At 35.5% G+C, this 17,275-nt stretch overlaps 3 protein-coding genes across 5 annotated transcripts in view; 1 reads left to right on the top strand and 2 right to left on the bottom strand.

Moving 5' to 3' along the window:
- Positions 1 to 2,282: 2,282 nt before the first annotated feature.
- On the top strand, positions 2,283 to 3,647 carry LOC129939161 (uncharacterized). The gene is made up of 2 exons (XM_056047064.1): positions 2,283 to 2,416; positions 2,480 to 3,647. The coding sequence occupies exon 2, from the start codon at positions 2,485 to 2,487 to the stop codon at positions 3,583 to 3,585; it is 1,101 nt and encodes a 366-aa protein (XP_055903039.1). The 5' UTR covers positions 2,283 to 2,416; positions 2,480 to 2,484; the 3' UTR covers positions 3,586 to 3,647.
- Positions 3,648 to 3,734: 87 nt separating this feature from the next.
- LOC129939612 (thiamin pyrophosphokinase 1) lies at positions 3,735 to 4,729 on the bottom strand. The gene has a single exon (XM_056047686.1). It carries the CDS (start codon positions 4,587 to 4,589, stop codon positions 3,813 to 3,815), a length of 777 nt encoding a protein of 258 aa, XP_055903661.1. The 5' UTR covers positions 4,590 to 4,729; the 3' UTR covers positions 3,735 to 3,812.
- Positions 4,730 to 8,501: 3,772 nt separating this feature from the next.
- The window catches only part of LOC129938415 (bumetanide-sensitive sodium-(potassium)-chloride cotransporter), a 108,120-nt gene continuing 99,346 nt past the window's right edge, over positions 8,502 to 17,275 (bottom strand). For all 3 annotated transcript variants that reach the window (XM_056045962.1, XM_056045960.1, XM_056045961.1), the window contains exons 4-13: positions 16,966 to 17,199; positions 16,579 to 16,895; positions 15,091 to 15,477; positions 14,878 to 15,013; positions 14,587 to 14,798; positions 14,273 to 14,514; positions 13,782 to 14,212; positions 9,262 to 9,376; positions 8,921 to 9,197; positions 8,502 to 8,851 (exon numbers count right to left, since the gene is read on the bottom strand). In XM_056045962.1, the coding sequence (XP_055901937.1) occupies positions 8,735 to 8,851; positions 8,921 to 9,197; positions 9,262 to 9,376; positions 13,782 to 14,212; positions 14,273 to 14,514; positions 14,587 to 14,798; positions 14,878 to 15,013; positions 15,091 to 15,477; positions 16,579 to 16,895; positions 16,966 to 17,199 (2,468 nt within the window). In that variant the 3' untranslated portion in view covers positions 8,502 to 8,734. The remainder of the gene's footprint in view (positions 8,852 to 8,920; positions 9,198 to 9,261; positions 9,377 to 13,781; positions 14,213 to 14,272; positions 14,515 to 14,586; positions 14,799 to 14,877; positions 15,014 to 15,090; positions 15,478 to 16,578; positions 16,896 to 16,965; positions 17,200 to 17,275) is intronic.

Genomic DNA, 17,275 nt, shown 5'->3' on the forward strand with positions numbered 1-17,275 from the left:
ATAAAGTCCTCTTTTGCAATTCCAAAACTACAATTGTTTTATTTATTTAACAACAATTAAGAGATATTACTAATGCTTGTATATAAAAAACAGAATTCATTGTATGTTTTTGAGTTTTTGTTTTTATTTTGCAACAAAACTTAACTACACCGAAACTTGTTTGCTTCAATTTGCTTAGTTGTAATGGAAATTAATAGCAGACGATACCTACTTAGCTATCGTGCAAACGCTATCGTTTTGACGATATCACTTAGACGATTATCGTCTTACGTGAAGTGAGACTATCGTCGAAACGATATCGTCTGACGATAATCGTTTTACGGAATGACCCCCCAGAATAAAATGTTTTAAATGCTTCTTTTTTTTCGGAAGGAAAACGAATTATTGCGGAAAGATATCACCTGGTTATTTGTGTTATGATTTATCTTTCTTCCAGTTATTTGATATATTAACTTGAAAACATTTGAGTTAGGTTTTAAGTTACTCAACTTCGTTCTAAATTGTCTGTTTAGCTCTATTCGAATCCGGCCTATGATTAGTTTGGATAGGCAGTTTATGCGTGCGGATAGTTCTGTATAAAGCGGATTATTGAGTTCTCCAAAGCGGTGATAAATTCTTTTTAGGTTTGATGAAGAGATGTTAAACCAATTTGTATGTCGAATATTTTTTTATTGTGGAGGTTGATGCAATCAGAGACAATTTCACTGATTCTATCAATGAAAAAGTCAATTTGAGAATTGGAAAGGTTTTTATTGGATGCGATGTTTAAATTTGAAAGACCAGATTCAAGCGAGCGATTAAAAGCCGACCAATTGGTATTTTGGAAACTATTAAAAGTCTTAGGCAAGTCTTGAAGAGTCGAGTCTTGAATCATTTGCAAACTCCTGAACACCGAGTAGTGATCCGAGATGGCATCAAGAGTGATGTAAGCAATATTATTGTAAGATCTTTGATTGGAAATTATTAAGAAAAACTCGATATGGGAGCCCGATGCGGCACGGGTAGAGTATATCAAGAAAATGGTTTTCCTGGAACCAATTGACCAGAAGAGGGCCATTATGGTTTGTAGTTGAGTCCCCCCATTTTTTCGTGTCCAAATTGTTGATAGAATCAAATTTGATTCTGTGTCTGAGTAAGACATTTTTTTTATTTTTAATAAACTATCTCTGTCCTCTAGAACGCAGAGGAAGAGGTCAAGTGGAACATCGTTCGTTCAAGTGGAACATCGGGTCCAGCTTATTAAATTCTTTCTAAATTTCTTCGAGTGAAAGGAAAAAGCTTCAATACCATTTTTTTAAAAATTCTTCTAGAAAAAGGCTACGCAACTCAACACTTCTAACTATAATTTAAAGTTTTCCGAAAACATTTGCAATAAATTTAACGTCATTTTGATTGTAATTAAACTCACCCATAAAATTCAATATAGTTTTGGATGAAACTCCCTTTGTGAAGATGGGTGGGCATCATACTTCTGATCTTCTTGGAGTTGTGTTCGAGTCTGCTGTTGGGATATTACTGCTTCCGTGCCCGCCGCGGTTGATGTTGCTGTTGCCTCTGATGATGTTAGAATTGCTGTTGCAAGAGCCCGCAGTGTTAGTGGTTTCTTTCGGCTAGTCTTCCTCGTCTTCAATCTCATTGAAAGGTGAATAACGATTGTGGTTGTTAACAACTTCCCTTGCAACTCTTTTTGTGTCAACAGGGGGTACATGTTGTCGCCTTTTCCTTTCCATTACCATCGTAAACTTTTCCTTGTCACCAGCAAGAAGATTCTTCAGAACTTCAGCACTGCGCAATTCGGCGCTCGTTTTATTAGGAGCATTTAAATTGTTTGAGTCGTGTCCAATAAGTACACAGTTATTAAGTGGCGCATGTTGTCTGGCACCAAGCAAGTTGTTAGTTGCATCAGTACCTATCTCGCGCTCACTTATGGACTTTATATGGGTATTTATTGGTGAATTCCATTCCATCGGATACAATTTTCGATGGTAATTTAATTTTATCCGCAAAAGAACGTTTATCTGGTTGTTCTTTAGGCTCATCGGGAGGACGAAACTCACTTTCCTCCATTGTGGGTAAAAAAAATGTAATTAATTTTTAATGTATCCAATAAATTTAGAGAAAAAGAAATCCAGACGTCTGCACTATTCGCAGAACGAAACGAGAATCCTGACGCAGATTTTCTATCTTATTATAACATACATAAGACAACATTTTAGAATATTTTCAAAGGGATTACAATACAAAAAAAAATCCTTTAGATATCTTGCCGAACGCGGCCAAAGGTTTGACAGCACTTAAATGTTCCCCATCCCATAGTAAATACAAACGGTGCTAATCACGACAGTCAAAAACAGCTGACAATGAATAAAAACTAAAATATTTCACAAATCGGAATAAACTTGATTCCACACCAAAGGTTCGTTGATATTATTATTTCCATAAATAAATTAACAAATTATTTGTTTTTTTTTTTTCACAGAAATAATGTTTGTCACGAAAATAATTCAACGTTCTTTCTACACAGTCCCAACTAAATACGTCCGCCGCAAAGCAAATCCTGGCATCGGAATACAAACACAAGTTTTTCGAAGAGAAGGCATTTATGACCGAAATGAAAATTTGGAGGACGATTTCGATGATTTAGAAACCGATTTTATGCAAGTAAATAAGACACATAAACAACATGAGCGTGAAATGCTAGAACACAAGGATCAGATACGTTCATGGGTGGTAAAGAATAAATATTTCAAACAAAAACAACCCAACTTCCTAACCTACACGGAAAAGGAACAAATAAAGTTGTTACACTCCCGGGATTCTCAGGAATGGACTGTTGAAAGATTAGTAGAAAGTTTCCCAGCTACACCGGAAATTATACATAAAATCATTCGATCAAAATGGATTCCAAGATCAGCAAAAAGAATAAAAGATCATGACGAAAGTGTGATTAGAAACTGGGAAAGTTTTAAGAAGGGCGAATTTCCCCAGATCGACCGCCACTTAAAAGAGCATCTAATGAAGTTTTCGGCTAGAAAGAAGGAAGATGTAGAAAATCTTGCTACAGGTTGGTCCCCACGAGAGCCACTACCAAGGCCGAAAAGAACAGATTTTTTGAGTTTAATTACAAGTTGCAAGGGTTATGCCGACAAGGAGCCCGAGCCCTCACAGACAATGCTTACCGATCCAAGGAGCAAACATTTATCTAAGCTTCCCTCAGCTGATGATGAAGAAACCTACCTTACGGATAAGATCAAAGATAAACGAACCATGCGTCTGCATGAACTAAAAACTTTGAAGCTCAGAGGTGAGGATGCAACATCGGTTGTTCGCTTCGACAACCCAAGTGGAACAGGCATCGTCTCAACGGAAAAACAATTTTCTTTAGAAAGATATGCCACCAATGAAATTGTTGTTAGCAGCGAAGACATGCGGAAATACGAAATGACTAAAGTCAAGGACAAAATCTACATTCCGAGAAAGCTAAGGAAAAAAGGAGCCACTTACAAAGTGGAAGACTGCTACTATGATGATGATGGAGAGCTATTGTATCGAGTACCTGGCATGACGGGATTGGGTAGGAAATAGTTTATTTTTGTTTTGTTTTTGATGAAAAAATAAAAAGTTACGAAATATTTATCAACATTAAATAGAGTTTCTAATACCATCATAGACATACAATTTTAATTCCTAGCAACAGAGAAACTTTGGAATCAAATTGCATTTCAAAAAGAAGCTTTTCAAGGTTTTCTCCAAAAAATTTGTTTACTAAATTTACAAAACAAAAAAACAATAGTTTAAAAAAATTATTTTTACTAATCGTCACGGAAATTAAACACACCCATTGACCAAAGAATGCTATTTGTATTTTCTATGTGGACAGTATCACATGAATAAGTGTTCGATGAGCTGACAATTCCATCACCAAATTCTAACACCGAGAGATTTAAGTTCCATTTGAGTCCGGTTGAAGTAACTATTGCCCTGCCACCAACTGGAAGCAATGCACACCATCGTTTATTTTCGACTAGCTCCTTTGGTATGTGTATTGTGTGTTGGCCCTTCCTCAAGAGCCATGTCATGGAACTGCCTCCAAGTAAGTACACGTTTAGAGATGATTTCGCTTTGAATAGGGTTTGTATATTTGCCATGATATGATCTAGACGACCTGACGTATCATGGAATACAATTATGTCATTTATGCCTTTGGTTTGCATTAAAGGCTCCAGGAAATGTATTGCTTTTGTGAAATCTGTATAGTTCTGATCGGGTGTGTGTATTCGTTGTATAGAAGAGTTGTTGAAATAGTTCGACGTTTCTTCGGTGATTGAATCAAAATCGCCTGTTATGAAGTCGGGTAGCCTTAATTGATTGCCTATTTCGTGCGTCAATAGAAAGTCCCTCCACCGATTTGTGCCTCCGTCTACAGTGCAACGATATTCAGCATTTTCCCAAAGATTCACAGCAATTTGTTTAGGTATTGTGACCTTACGATTAATCACAAGACAAACATAACCTTTGGTTAGTTGAGAGCCATTTATGATATTTTCTGGATGCCATTGGTATTGATTTGTTGAATTTTCACTTGTCATTGGCAATTTTGGCAAATTTTGTTTAGTTTTGCAAAAGGTTTGAGGAATGTTTTAAGAAAATAATTTTGAATTTTAGAAATACGAAAAAAATTACAACTGAACTGTTCGTATTCGATTTAGAAGTATACACCGGCTTGTCATTTGTCACGTTTGACGTTTGATTTCTACGTTAAGGTAAGTCAAAACGTAGATCTGTTCACTTTAAATAAAATACTTTTTAGTTCTTTTTGTATCAATTGGGTTTAAGTTGAATAATCTGTAAAACTGTTATACGTACATTGTTCCCACAGATCTCTAAAATATTGATCTCTATTATAATAGAGCAACCATTTCATAAAGTTAAAATGTAATATTCATATTTTAATAGAACTAAAGATACATGATTTTTTCGATTTGTCGTTCAATATATTTTCTCAATATTATGATTATAAAAGAATAATACTGTCAACTGTCTTCTTAACTTAATATATGAGTAATGATTGGGCTCATGTCTAGAACAATAGTAGGGTATGAATTGCATATGTTTCACGAGTGCCAAATGTCAATCGCTTATCAGACTCCTTCGGCAGGTTCAGGCAACATAAGGGACTTCATTTGCAGCTTCATTCTTTGAACGTACATTTTGACCAAAGCAAATAGTTAGTTTTTCAAGTGTCATGAATTTCAAATTCGGAACTTTACTACGCAAACCTTAACTTTGAGTTCATAGTACAAAATGTACCAAATTATTATCTACACAACACTCCTCACGCAAGCTACAAATCCATCGCGATTTGCATTGTAAAGAAATATTTCTTATTTCTTTTCCAAATTTTTAAGGAAACCTTTTACACAAATCATAGAGTAATAAAGTTCAACTTTCAGTTAAATGATCAACAGTGATTTTGATAAAAGTAGATTTGACTTAAAAGTTAGGGAGATTTTTCTTGGTTAACTTTCCAGTCAACTTTCCATTATGGCTGAAACACATACGCGCTTATGTTACGTTAGGCCTGCTTCGAGGTTGCTTTGAATGACATTTCTATTATTTCATCCCTCCAAAGAGCAAATATTTTGTTTGTTGACATTTTTTTATAGCTGATGAGCTGTCAGACAAGGCAAATGTTCAGATAATTGAACTAGAGCTTCCGTTTGGAGTCACATTACGTTAAATTACGTTCTTTTCCTTACGATTGTCAAACGAAACGTGAGGTCGAAGCTCCATTGTGATAGCTTGCATTGAATTCCTATGGCTGAACTCGTAAACGTCAGGCGTTACGTTAGGCTTGCTTCGAGGTTGCTTTGAATGACATTTCTATTATTTCATCCCTTCAAAGATCAAATATTTTGTTTGTTGACATTTTTTTACAGCTGATGAGCTGTCAGACAAAGCAAATGTTCAGATAATTGAACTAGAGCTTCCGTTTGGAGTCACATTACGTTACATTACGTTCTTTTCCTTACGATTGTCAAACGAAACGTGAGGTCGAAGCTCTATTGTGATAGCATGCATTGAATTCCTATGGCTGAACTCGTAAACGTCAGGCGAACCGAAGCTGAAGCGTGTATGTGTTTCAGGCATTAAAGTTACCTTAATTGAAATGTAATTTTTTGGCAGCTGGCCCATAAGATACTAGAAAATTGCCTTTCTTCCAAGTCCCTTATGTTGAGTGAATCTGACCCTTTATTGACTTATGCTTGTTTTTGGCATCAATGGACAATAAGTCATTATTAGTCAATAAATTAAGTCAGAGTCAATTAAGTAAAATTTTTAACTAAAAGTTGAAACTCTTCGTTTGTTAGATGAAATATGCCAAAATGAAAACAGCAGTTATTACTGCGCTTAACATTTATTAAGTTTAAACACTAGGAGCTTTAGGAAAATATGGAAGATAAGATACCGTTATACATTGGTCTTAAATTTAAATATCAAAATGAGAAGGAAATAGAGAGTTGGGTATGGCAACTAACTTATACTTATATAAAGCAAAGCGTAAACTCATTCCTGGAAGTGTGACTATTACAGCTGAATTGTTTGAGGGTAGAATGGAACTGAATAATTAGATAAAACATTGTTTGTAAAAATCTCGTTACAACAACGAAAGGAGAAATATTTCGTCGGGGTTCAAGCGTTGGAAATGTTTCGGTCCTTTTGCCTATTATTTTCAAAGCTCCTTTTTGGGTCAATACCTTTCTATACCTGCACATTGGTCTTAAAGTTCTGAACATCAAAATGGGAGGGAAAAACAGAGTTGGCCAAAGCATTCCACATTCTCCATGTGCGATTTAAGAAAGAATCTCTATACTTGGCAGTACGCCCGAAATTGAGCTCAAGGGTAAACTGATGAGCATTCTTATAAGTGCGAGTATTACGGCTGAATTGTTTAAGGGGTGGATTGCAACTGGCTAATTCGACAGAACATTGTTTGTAAAAATATCTATAAAACATCGAAAGGCATGAAACATTGCGGCTGTGTTCTGGCGATGTAAATGTTTCGATTATAGTTCTGTGGCCTATCATTTTTAAAGCCTTTTTTTTTAAACTATGCAAGAGATTTAAACTTTTTTTGGGGGCACCTGCCCAGATATGCGAATTATATTCAAGCTTTGGACGGATGAAAGCTTTGTAGATTATAGTCAGATCAGAAGGGGTGACCAATTTCTTGCATCGTTGGAGAAATCCTAAGCACCTGGCAGCATTTTTGGCGTTATCGAATATGTGATCATTCCATAAGAGGTGATCTGTAATACACATACCGAGTACTGATGGTTGATTGGTTTCCTGGATGCAAGTGCCACTCATAGATAGTGGCATAGGGGGTGCGTTACACTTTAACCACAGGAGACAGCATTGCGTTTTCAAAACATTAAATTCTACACGGTTTGGACAATGCTGTCAAGATCAGACTTTAATGAGCTTATCATACGCTGCCGTTGAAGTTCCACATCCGAAGGACAAGGATGTGAATCTACAAAAGAATATGTAAAGCTGAGGGCATTGTCGTAAGCGAACCTATTTTATGGATTAGAAGATGGCTGGTAAGAAAGTCAAAGACAAAACGGAGCCTTGGGGGGCACCAGCATTTATTTTCTGTCTTGAAAACTTCCTAAAAAATTGTATAGAAGGGTGCCAAACACTATCAAATGCTTTACAAATATCAAGTGCAATAATCGTACACTCTCCAAAATATGTAAAAATTTGTTCCACTGTTTGATTAGATTCAAACTGCAGGTTATTAAAAAGCTTCCGTTCTGCGAGATATTTCTTAACCTAATGATAAATAATCAGCGTATCCATAACGTAAGTGCAATTTGACAGTTAGAAGGAGAGGAAGATTTGTTCCTTCATTAAGGGAAAGGCTGTATCATCCGCTCGGAAAGAGACCTGTAAAATAGGAAAAGATGAACAATCCTACGCAGTGCTTTTGCCAGCTTTGAAGAACACGTCTTCCAAACAATAGGAGGAATTATAATCGGGGCCAGTGGATTTGTTTATATCAAGGTATACCTATATAAACTTTTGTCTATTTGTCTAAATTGTTGTCTATTTAAGTTTTACAACAACAAGGTTTATTAAAGACCATTTCGTTTGCCCAAAATAAACTAGGTGACGCAACAGTCCGTTGAGAACTAGGAAGTGACTTACGACTGTAACCCATTCCTGTGTGCTAAAGAAAGCACTTTTAATGACAAGAATTACCCTAAGAGGAGTTTTCAATTCCTCGCAAGAGGCGCAGACATGAATTGAACCCCAGACGTTTTGCATCACAGTCCTACACATAGACCATCACGCCACGTGTAGGTACTACTTTTTCCCCTTTTAAGTCAAACATTAATCGCTATTAACTGCGTACCACCTTGAACTTGGCCAGGTCATCTTGTTTAAACAAAATTTTGTCTATTATGCATAAAATTAATTAAAAAGCATAAAAGTTAACTAAAAACTAAAATATAATTTATTTATATTTCGAAAGACATTTTTTGAAGTTATATAATACTATCGGTCTTATAAAATTAAGTATTTTAGCCTACGAAAGCTAATAAATAATATAAAAACAAAAAAATAAAATAAAATTAAATATTTTATAAAATACATTTTCTTTGTAAGTAGGTAGTTAATCGAAATGAGTACGAGTAGATCATTTTTGTTGTGTTTTACAAAACTATTAGGAGTAAAATGTAAGCACTGGTGTTTGGTTACCCCTAGCCAATATAAATGGACAGCTTATATCACTCGTCAGCATCTCAAGCCAAGACATATAGAGTGGTGGTGAAATTGCTTCCTGTAAATAAACAAATTAAAATAATTAAATTGGAAAAGATTTAAATAAGCCTTTATATTTAAAGCTTACCCTTCTTGGCATTGGCAAGGACATAACAACCAAAGAGGCTTTGGATGAATGATCTACTAGCAGCTCGTGTATACGCAACTGTCGGTAAGTTTTCTCTTCTAGACTCTGAATTTCTTCTTCTGTAACTGAACCATTTGGATTAGCGGATGATTGCACAAAACCGTCCAAGAGGCGTCTATGTCTGGTTATAGTTTCCAATCGTGGTCTATCCGTGACACCTTGCAACATTACTAGAGAAGAGTAATTTATTCGAAGTTTTTGTAGAAGACTTGACATGCTATAAACAATTAAAAAAATTGATTAAAATTTAATTTAAATGCAGATTTTTTAATGAGAATTACCTTTTTTCTTCTTCTTCCAAGTCTAAACGGCGATTTGTCAAGGCGAACACTCGTAGTTTGCAATTCGACCAATTTGAACGCATAGAAATTATGTAGGGTAACAACATTGTTAAGCCTGAAGAGAACAAGATTACTCAAATTAGTTGTGTGAAGATATTACTTAGATTAGCTTCTTGAGGAAGGCATATTTAATAGATTACAATAAAAGTGTATTTTTCACTTAACTCATGCAAATTTAGATTTTTATGATTTCTCATTTTCGGTATTGGAAATATTCTTTTAAAATATTCGGTCGTATATGTCTCGAATTTCAATGACTATCAATTTTTAAGAATTTTCGGTGAAGCAAACTTCCATTTATTCTTCTTAATTCAGGCTATAAACTTAGAAATTAAATGAAAGAGACCGTTTTGGATATGATGTATTAAGCAAGAACTGGTTACATTGGGAAGGTTGAGACAACATAAAAGACTTCATTGCAGTCAACTACATTCTTTAAAAGTAAATCTAAACAAGGCAACTAGTTTATTTTTCAAGGGTCTAAAAAAGACTCCTTGAGCATGCTTCAAGTCCAACCCGACTTGTATTTTGTATTTCAAAGAAATATTACTTATTCCTTCTCAAATTTGACAAGGAACGATTTGACATAAAGAATCAAATGAAACTGTGCGGAAAATAAATTAATTACAGAGTAATAAAGTTCAACTTTCAGGCCGAAAATACAAAAAAATATTGGCCATCTGATACTAACAAAATACCAGACCTTATAGACTTTTTCGTAGTTAAAGGTATTAAACGAAATCATATAAGTGTCGAAGGTAATTACGATTTATCATCAGATCATACTCCAGTAATTTTATCACTGAGCGAAACAGAAATAATAGAAAAAAGTAATCCCAGCTCGTGAATAACAGAACAAACTGGAACGAATTCAGAGACAAACTTGAACTTATAAACCTAAGATCCCCTATGCAAACAATTGAACAAATTGATCATGAAGTAGAACAATTTATTGCTGATGTGCAATAGGCTGCAGAAGAAAGTACTCCAACTATTTGGAATGCGAGAGAAAAAGAAATAAAATATCCTATCGAAATAAAGAGTTGATATTGGAAAAAAGAAGAGCTAGAAGAAAATGGCAATCCACGAGATTCCCAGATGATAAGGTAGTTTTTAACCGTCTTAAAAACGAATTAAAAAAAAGAATCTGTGAGTTTAAAAATGATTCACTAAGTAGATTCCTGAAAAGTCTGACGACGGATGCTTCTACAGAATACTCCTTATGGAAAGCAACTAAGCGCCTAAAAAGACCTCAGACACAAAACCCGCCGATAAAATCTCAAGATGGTAAATGGATCGGAAACCCGAAACAAAAGGCTGATCTCTTCGCTGAACATCTCGCGAATGTTTTCAAGCCATTCCCAGCAAGCACAGCTACAGATCCCTTACAGTTTGTTGACAGAAACGACGAATGTTAAATACCTTTTGTCACGCTCAAAGAAGTAAGAAGAAGTCAACATAAGTTGTCAAACAAAAAATCACCAGGGTACGATATTATAACTGCTTAGGTTCTGAAAGAAATGCCTGAGCCATCAGTTTGTTGTGGAAAAGGCACTTGAAGAAAAACAAGTATGCTCGTCTGTATTCTTAGATGTTGCTCAAGCTTTTGACAAGGTTTGGCACTTGGGACTTGAGTACAAACTGCATAGGGACTTCCCCAGGCAGTACTACGAAATATTGAAATCCTACGTTACGAACCGACTCTTTAGAGTACGGTACGACCAAAATTACTCGGAACTTAAGAAAATTGAAGCCGGTGTACCACAAGGAAGTGTCCTAGGACCAACCCTGTATCTGTTATATACAAGGGATATTCCAGTGGACATCAACGCTATCATGGCCACCTTTGCTGATGATACTGCAATATTGGTGCCAGATAAATCCGTTACGAAGGCTACACAAAAATTGCAAAATGCAGTCGACAAAGTTAGTGATAGGACGCACAAATGGCGTATCAAATTAAACGAAACAAAATCGACGCATATAAACTTTACAAACAAAAACATAAACAATGTTCCAATTTTTATAAACAGTACAGAAGTACCTTACTCCAATACCGCCAAATACCTTGGAATGAATTTGGATGCGAAGCTTAAATGGAAAGAACACATCAAAAAGAAAAGAGAAGAACTAAACTTGAAGTACAGAAAAATGTACTGGTTAATAGGAAAGAACTCTGACCTATCTATCCAGAACAAACTAATGTTATATAAGCAAGTTTTGAAACCGGTTTGGACATATGGCATCCAACTATGGGGCTGTACAAAGAAAACAAATGCTGAACCCATCAAAAAATTCTAAAGCAAGGTCCTTCGTGGAATAATAAATGCCCCTTGGTATATAAGAAATAGCGATCTACATCGTGACCTTCAAATTGAAATGGTTAAGAAACACGCTGTATCACACAATCAGCGACTGCAAAGTCACACTAACTCTGAAATGGATACCGTATTAAATGTACGAGACAATGTTCGGAGATTAAGAAGAACCAAGCCTCATGAGCTGATGGGCTAAAAGCTACGGGAAAGTGTTATAACCTTAAACTTCCCCCAATGCGATTTAAAAATTAAGAAATAAAAATCATTTGTCGATCTTTCATAGATTGGTCCTGATTCACCGGTGGTTTTAGTGCGGTAAGAGTCCCACACTACTCGGTACCGATTCTTACCGAGTGTCTTTTGAAGATTTCCATCGGATAAAAAAAAAAAAAAAAAAACTTTCAGTTAAATGAAAAAAAAACCGGATCAGCTGTCATTTAAACATAAGTATAATTGGGCAGGTTCAGACGACATAAGGGCCTTGAAAGTAAGGCAAGTTACAAGTACCTTATTGGCCAGCTGCCAAAAATTACATTCCAATTAAGGTAACTTTAATGGAAAGTTGACTGGAAAGTTAGTCAAGAAAAATGGGCAGGTTCAGGCGACTCGATCATGTTTTATAATTTATTGAAAGTTGAACTTTATTCCTCTACGATTTATTTATTTTTCGTACAATTTCATTTAATATTTTGTGTTAAAGGGTTACTCGTCAAATTAATTAAGGGCAGTCTTGATTTGAGGAAAGGATCAAGGATCATGCCAAGGTAGGCCTCAAAGAGCCATTTAAGGGAAACGTATTTGATCGGGTAGATTCCTTTGGCCAACGTTTTAAAAAAGCCTTTGCTTTGGGTATAATATCATCTAAATGATTGACAGAGGACATTGGTTTGTTATGGAGAAGGTATTGACTAGGGAAGTTTTTACTAACTTTCGTGAAAAAGTAATTGAGTGACATTTGGTAATTTAGATGTAAGCAGTTCTTTTTACACCAAAAAAATTTTCCAGGTGTTGTTAAAAGTGAAAATCATGTTCGAATTAAAAGACGTGTGTTATTGTGTGTTATCAGCGTAAATTGAGATATGGGAATAGTTAGAAATTCACCATATCATTAATGGTGAGGATAAAAAGAAGAACACCTAAGTCGCTACCTTGTGGTACGACAGATATAACAAGAAATTGCATACAAGGCTATCTGAATAAAAAAAATCCCTCGTAACAAAATCAGTTCAAAGCCGAGTGTAGAAACCTTAAAGACTAAAAGTACATATGTTGGATATTATGTCAAAGGATTTTCTAAAATCAGTTGAGATCACGTCAAGTTCTTTTTTCTTTTTCAATCACCAAGAGTGAAAATGTCACAAATTCCACAAGGTTGGTAGTTGTAGACTTATATTGCTAAGAACCATGCTGCCTAGGACAATAAAAGATTTGCAAAACAAAACCTTAAAATATCGTAAAAATAGCTTTCAAATAATTTTGGAATATGGGACAGTTTGGCAATTTTGGCGATAGTTTGTAATACTATCTTGGGGGCCTTTTTCTAAACTGGGGTTACAATGGTTAAAGGAAACTTTTTGAGGCTGTGGTTTTGGTCTTACATTGTATTACATGTATGAGTATTTATTTCATCATGCCTTGGAGAGATTTAGATCGTTTTTGTTGTTTTTAAATTTAGAATAAGAATTGCTTGTTGTTTAAAAACCGTTGATCAACTTGTTATTTTTATTTCGGGGTTGTTAATCCACCATAAAAAATACATATAATTAATTTTAAACGCTCCATCAAGGAAAGAGAAGGGAAGGAGACTTTGAAATTGGTAGTGGCAGGACGTTGCAATCAATAAGTGAAATCCCAAAAGTTTTCTTAAATAAATCAGGTGGCACAACAGCTCGTAGAAAACCAGGACATTCCTGCTAGCAAGTAATGTCAGGGATTGAGGGGACCTATAGTTTATATGCCAAATCTGTACGGGTAATTTGAGAGAGAACTTTTTATGACAAGAATTTCTTACTCTTGGAATATTTGTCAACCCGGGAAAGAACTTTAGGTGGCACAGGAAGTGAGGAAGGGATTGAATCCAAGACCTTTGACACCTTCGTAGGTATACATATAAGATAAATAATTTTATATAGCTAAACTAACCTCCATCATCGTACATCCACCAAACGTCAATAGTTCCTTTCGGCTGTTTCCTAGCAAACACTGTTACAGCGTCTAATATATCCTTTGGCAACTCAGAGCCACCCTTTGTCGAATAAATTATGCTGTCATTTGTAGTTTGTAATTTTTTCAAATTGCTCATGTTTGGCATTGGAGGCGGTTGTGGTACGGTTAGGGTACTTGTTGCACTTATCATGCCTGGTAAGTTCAAATTTGAATCTACATGCAAGATATCTGAAGTGGCTTGCATATGTGGTATTGTCATATTCGCAACACCCTGTGATTGCAAGTGATTCAGAGCATTTCCGTTGATAGCAGGTGCAGGTGTTCGAATTTCATGATTGAGTTCAGAGAAGTCAAGTCCATCAGGAACTCGAAGTATTGCCACGCCCATTCGCAATGAGAATGCATTGCTGTAAGAAAATTATTTAAAATATAAATTAACGTTAAGTTGGTTTTTAGTTAAAACTTACTGCAAAATCTCGAAATATGACGAAACTTCTTCCTTCCGACAATGGCGCCAATCATTTTTATAGCCCATTAGAACAATATTTGGAGTGAGTTTCCCAAATCCACTTGCTTTTATTAGGGCTGATGTACCATCCTCCATCGTGAATCCATCAATAACATTATAGAAGGCTTTTATTTTGCGAGCATCCAAATACTTCTGGCCCTCTTCAATAAGCGTCTTTCGGTTCTTATAACCAATTTTAAGCTATGAAAAAGAAATTCAATATATGAATTCAACGTATGTCATCATTTTTAAACTGTTACTCCTAATCATTACCGGAACAATTTTTCCAACCATCATAAGTGATGTATTTTTGGTAATTAAACTACCAAGATCAATAAGAGGCGGTCGAACTTTAGGATTACCGGCTAGAACAAGAACTTGGGGATGATAATTCTTAACGTGGTCAGAAATCGTATTGAGTTTTTGCGTTGCAGATAAAGCAGTTTTATAGGTTTGAGCTTGAGTCGAATCACCCCAGTTGACATCTGAAAAAGAAGAAAAAAAAGAAAAGAAATTCGGTTGACATTAAGACTTGAGCTTGACAATTACAATATTTGTTCTTACCTGGTTTTCTATAGACAACAATCAGGTACAATGCAAATATTATGATAAGCGTGATAAGAGACGATTTCCATTCGATTAAAAACATTATAGCCACGCATAGAACAAAGCCAAACAAACTTAACCAAACGTTATAATACTGTAATTAAAAGAATTTTATTCTTTTATTTTCTATTTGGTCAAAAGTTTTTCATAATCATCAAAAAATGAATTTACCTTAAAAGTTGGCCTCCAGCCTAAGGGCTTTATAAGTGCTGCATGGAATGTGCAAAAGTTTATCAAAGCATACGAGGCCAAATAAAAGTTTGAAATCATTGGTGCAATGACATTTAGTTCACCAATCAAAAGAAATCCAGCAGAAAGAAGGAATGTCAAAACGTAACCACGATAGGGTTCACCATGTTTGCCATAAGGTTTCGAAAAGTAGATCAGTCCAGGATATATTTGATCAGTTCCAAGTGATTGAACTAAACGAGGAACAGATAACAGATTTGTCAAAGCAGTACTTAAAGTTGCAGCAAAACATCCAGCATAAATTAGTGGACCCCATACGGACATAAGTTGCATAATTGAGTACGAATTAGCTAAACCATATTCACAAGTCTGAAAAATTTGAAAATATTTTTAAAATTCAGTAAAAAATTGTTACAAGATCAAAAAAGTTTGGGGTTTTCCAATAAGGAAGGGTTGATTTTTACAGCTTTTTTTTACTTTCTGTAAAATATTATGACAAGTTACAGCGTCGAGCGACATGTTCAAATCATTAAACTTTTTTTTATCAAAATAGGTGATCTCTAGTAATAACGCTTTAACGCCTTAGCGCTTTTTATGAGTCATCCTCTCAAATCGACTATTCAACTTTGGAGACTAAATTTGAGTCAATCAACTCAGTGAAAAATCCACACCCATACGTAAGATCTGCCGAAATTATGCCCGCTGTTCGGTAAACTGTAAATCCGAACTAGTCAATTCTACGTCACTCATAAAATCGTGACCTGTCCCAGAGCACAACATGACAAATTTCGCATGCACCCACACAAATCAAACTGACCCAGAAGCTGAAACCATACTACCATAGACAGTTTATAGGATTTTGGAGCTTTTGGAAATTGATCCCAATTTTCGTCGAAAATTCATCTTTGGTGGTGAGGCCCATTTTCAGATGAAAGGGTACGCATTTAAGCTATATGCATCCAAATAAATTTTCTGTTTGGTGTTGATTTTGAGCTGGCGGCGTCATCGGTCCGTACCTCTTGTAGCTTCAATTGCATGATATGGACACCGGAGACATATGTTTTCAATTGGATGGAACAAGGTGTCACACAGCTCAAGACACAATCGATAGTCTGCGCAAGAGGTTTCATGACATGACTACCTTGCACCCAGGCGACGTTAATGGGCCACCAAGATTGTGTGATTCGACCCCTTTAGACTATTTCTTGTGGGGCGTTCTTAAGTTGCATGTCTATGCGAACAGCCGAAAAGACCACATAATCGATGTCATCAATTTAATTAAGCCTGATTTATGCTCCAAAGTCATCGAAAACGTAACCTTAGAATGCTCGCCACCCAGCTTTATTGATAGGGCTCTCAAATTAAAATAAAACTTTATTGATATTCTATATTTAAATCGTTTTTTTTTTGAATTTAAAAAATCCACCGGCTTTTACTGGAAAACCCTTTATTACTTACTGTTGTACTTACATTGTTAAATCTACATGGTATATTTTCACTCAATAGTGTTCCATTTACAAGATCGGAAACATTTCCAGATGCATCACGAAGTGCTGCACTGCCAGCAAATACCACAAATATTCCATACGTAATCATAGAAATGATCAAAGCCAACATTGTTCCCTTAGGAATTGACTTTCCGGCATTCCTAAGATCTCCTGAGATATTGGCTCCTGCCTGGATACCTGTTACACTTGGGAAAAAAATAGCGAAGACACTGAAAAAATTCTGATCAGTTCCTTCGGAATATCTGTAACTAGGTCCTAAGTTTTCGTGTACAGTTGCCCCTGTCAAAAGAAAAAAACAAGCTCATGTATTGGTTTTGTTTACATTTTAATACTACAACCTTCAACTTACATGAAAATCCAACAAAACCTTTAGCAATCCTTTCCGGATCTCCTTGTGGTCCAATAGCTGCACCAATTAGGAAGTTGAATATAGCCAAAACAATGATAGCTATTAAGAAATTCTGTGCTTTAACTTCCCATTCCATTCCTATGCAGCAAATCAATATGAGGATCAGAATAGTAAAAACACCCACAATCCGGACATCATTTATTCCACCATCAATGATTTTCAAACCATTACTTCCTATAACAAAGAGTTTATTGTTATTTTGTTAAAAGTGTGGAAGTCCCGAGAAATTTGTATTTATAATATTTTATAA

The sequence above is a fragment of the Eupeodes corollae genome, chromosome 1 (assembly GCF_945859685.1).
Source record: "Eupeodes corollae chromosome 1, idEupCoro1.1, whole genome shotgun sequence".
Lineage (NCBI taxonomy): Eukaryota > Metazoa > Arthropoda > Insecta > Diptera > Syrphidae > Eupeodes > Eupeodes corollae.

Coding starts and splice junctions, on each gene's coding strand:
- LOC129939161 (XM_056047064.1), top strand. CDS start 2,485: ATGTTTGTCACGAAAATAATTCAACGTTCTTTCTACACAGTCCCAACT.
- LOC129939612 (XM_056047686.1), bottom strand. CDS start 4,589: ATGACAAGTGAAAATTCAACAAATCAATACCAATGGCATCCAGAAAAT.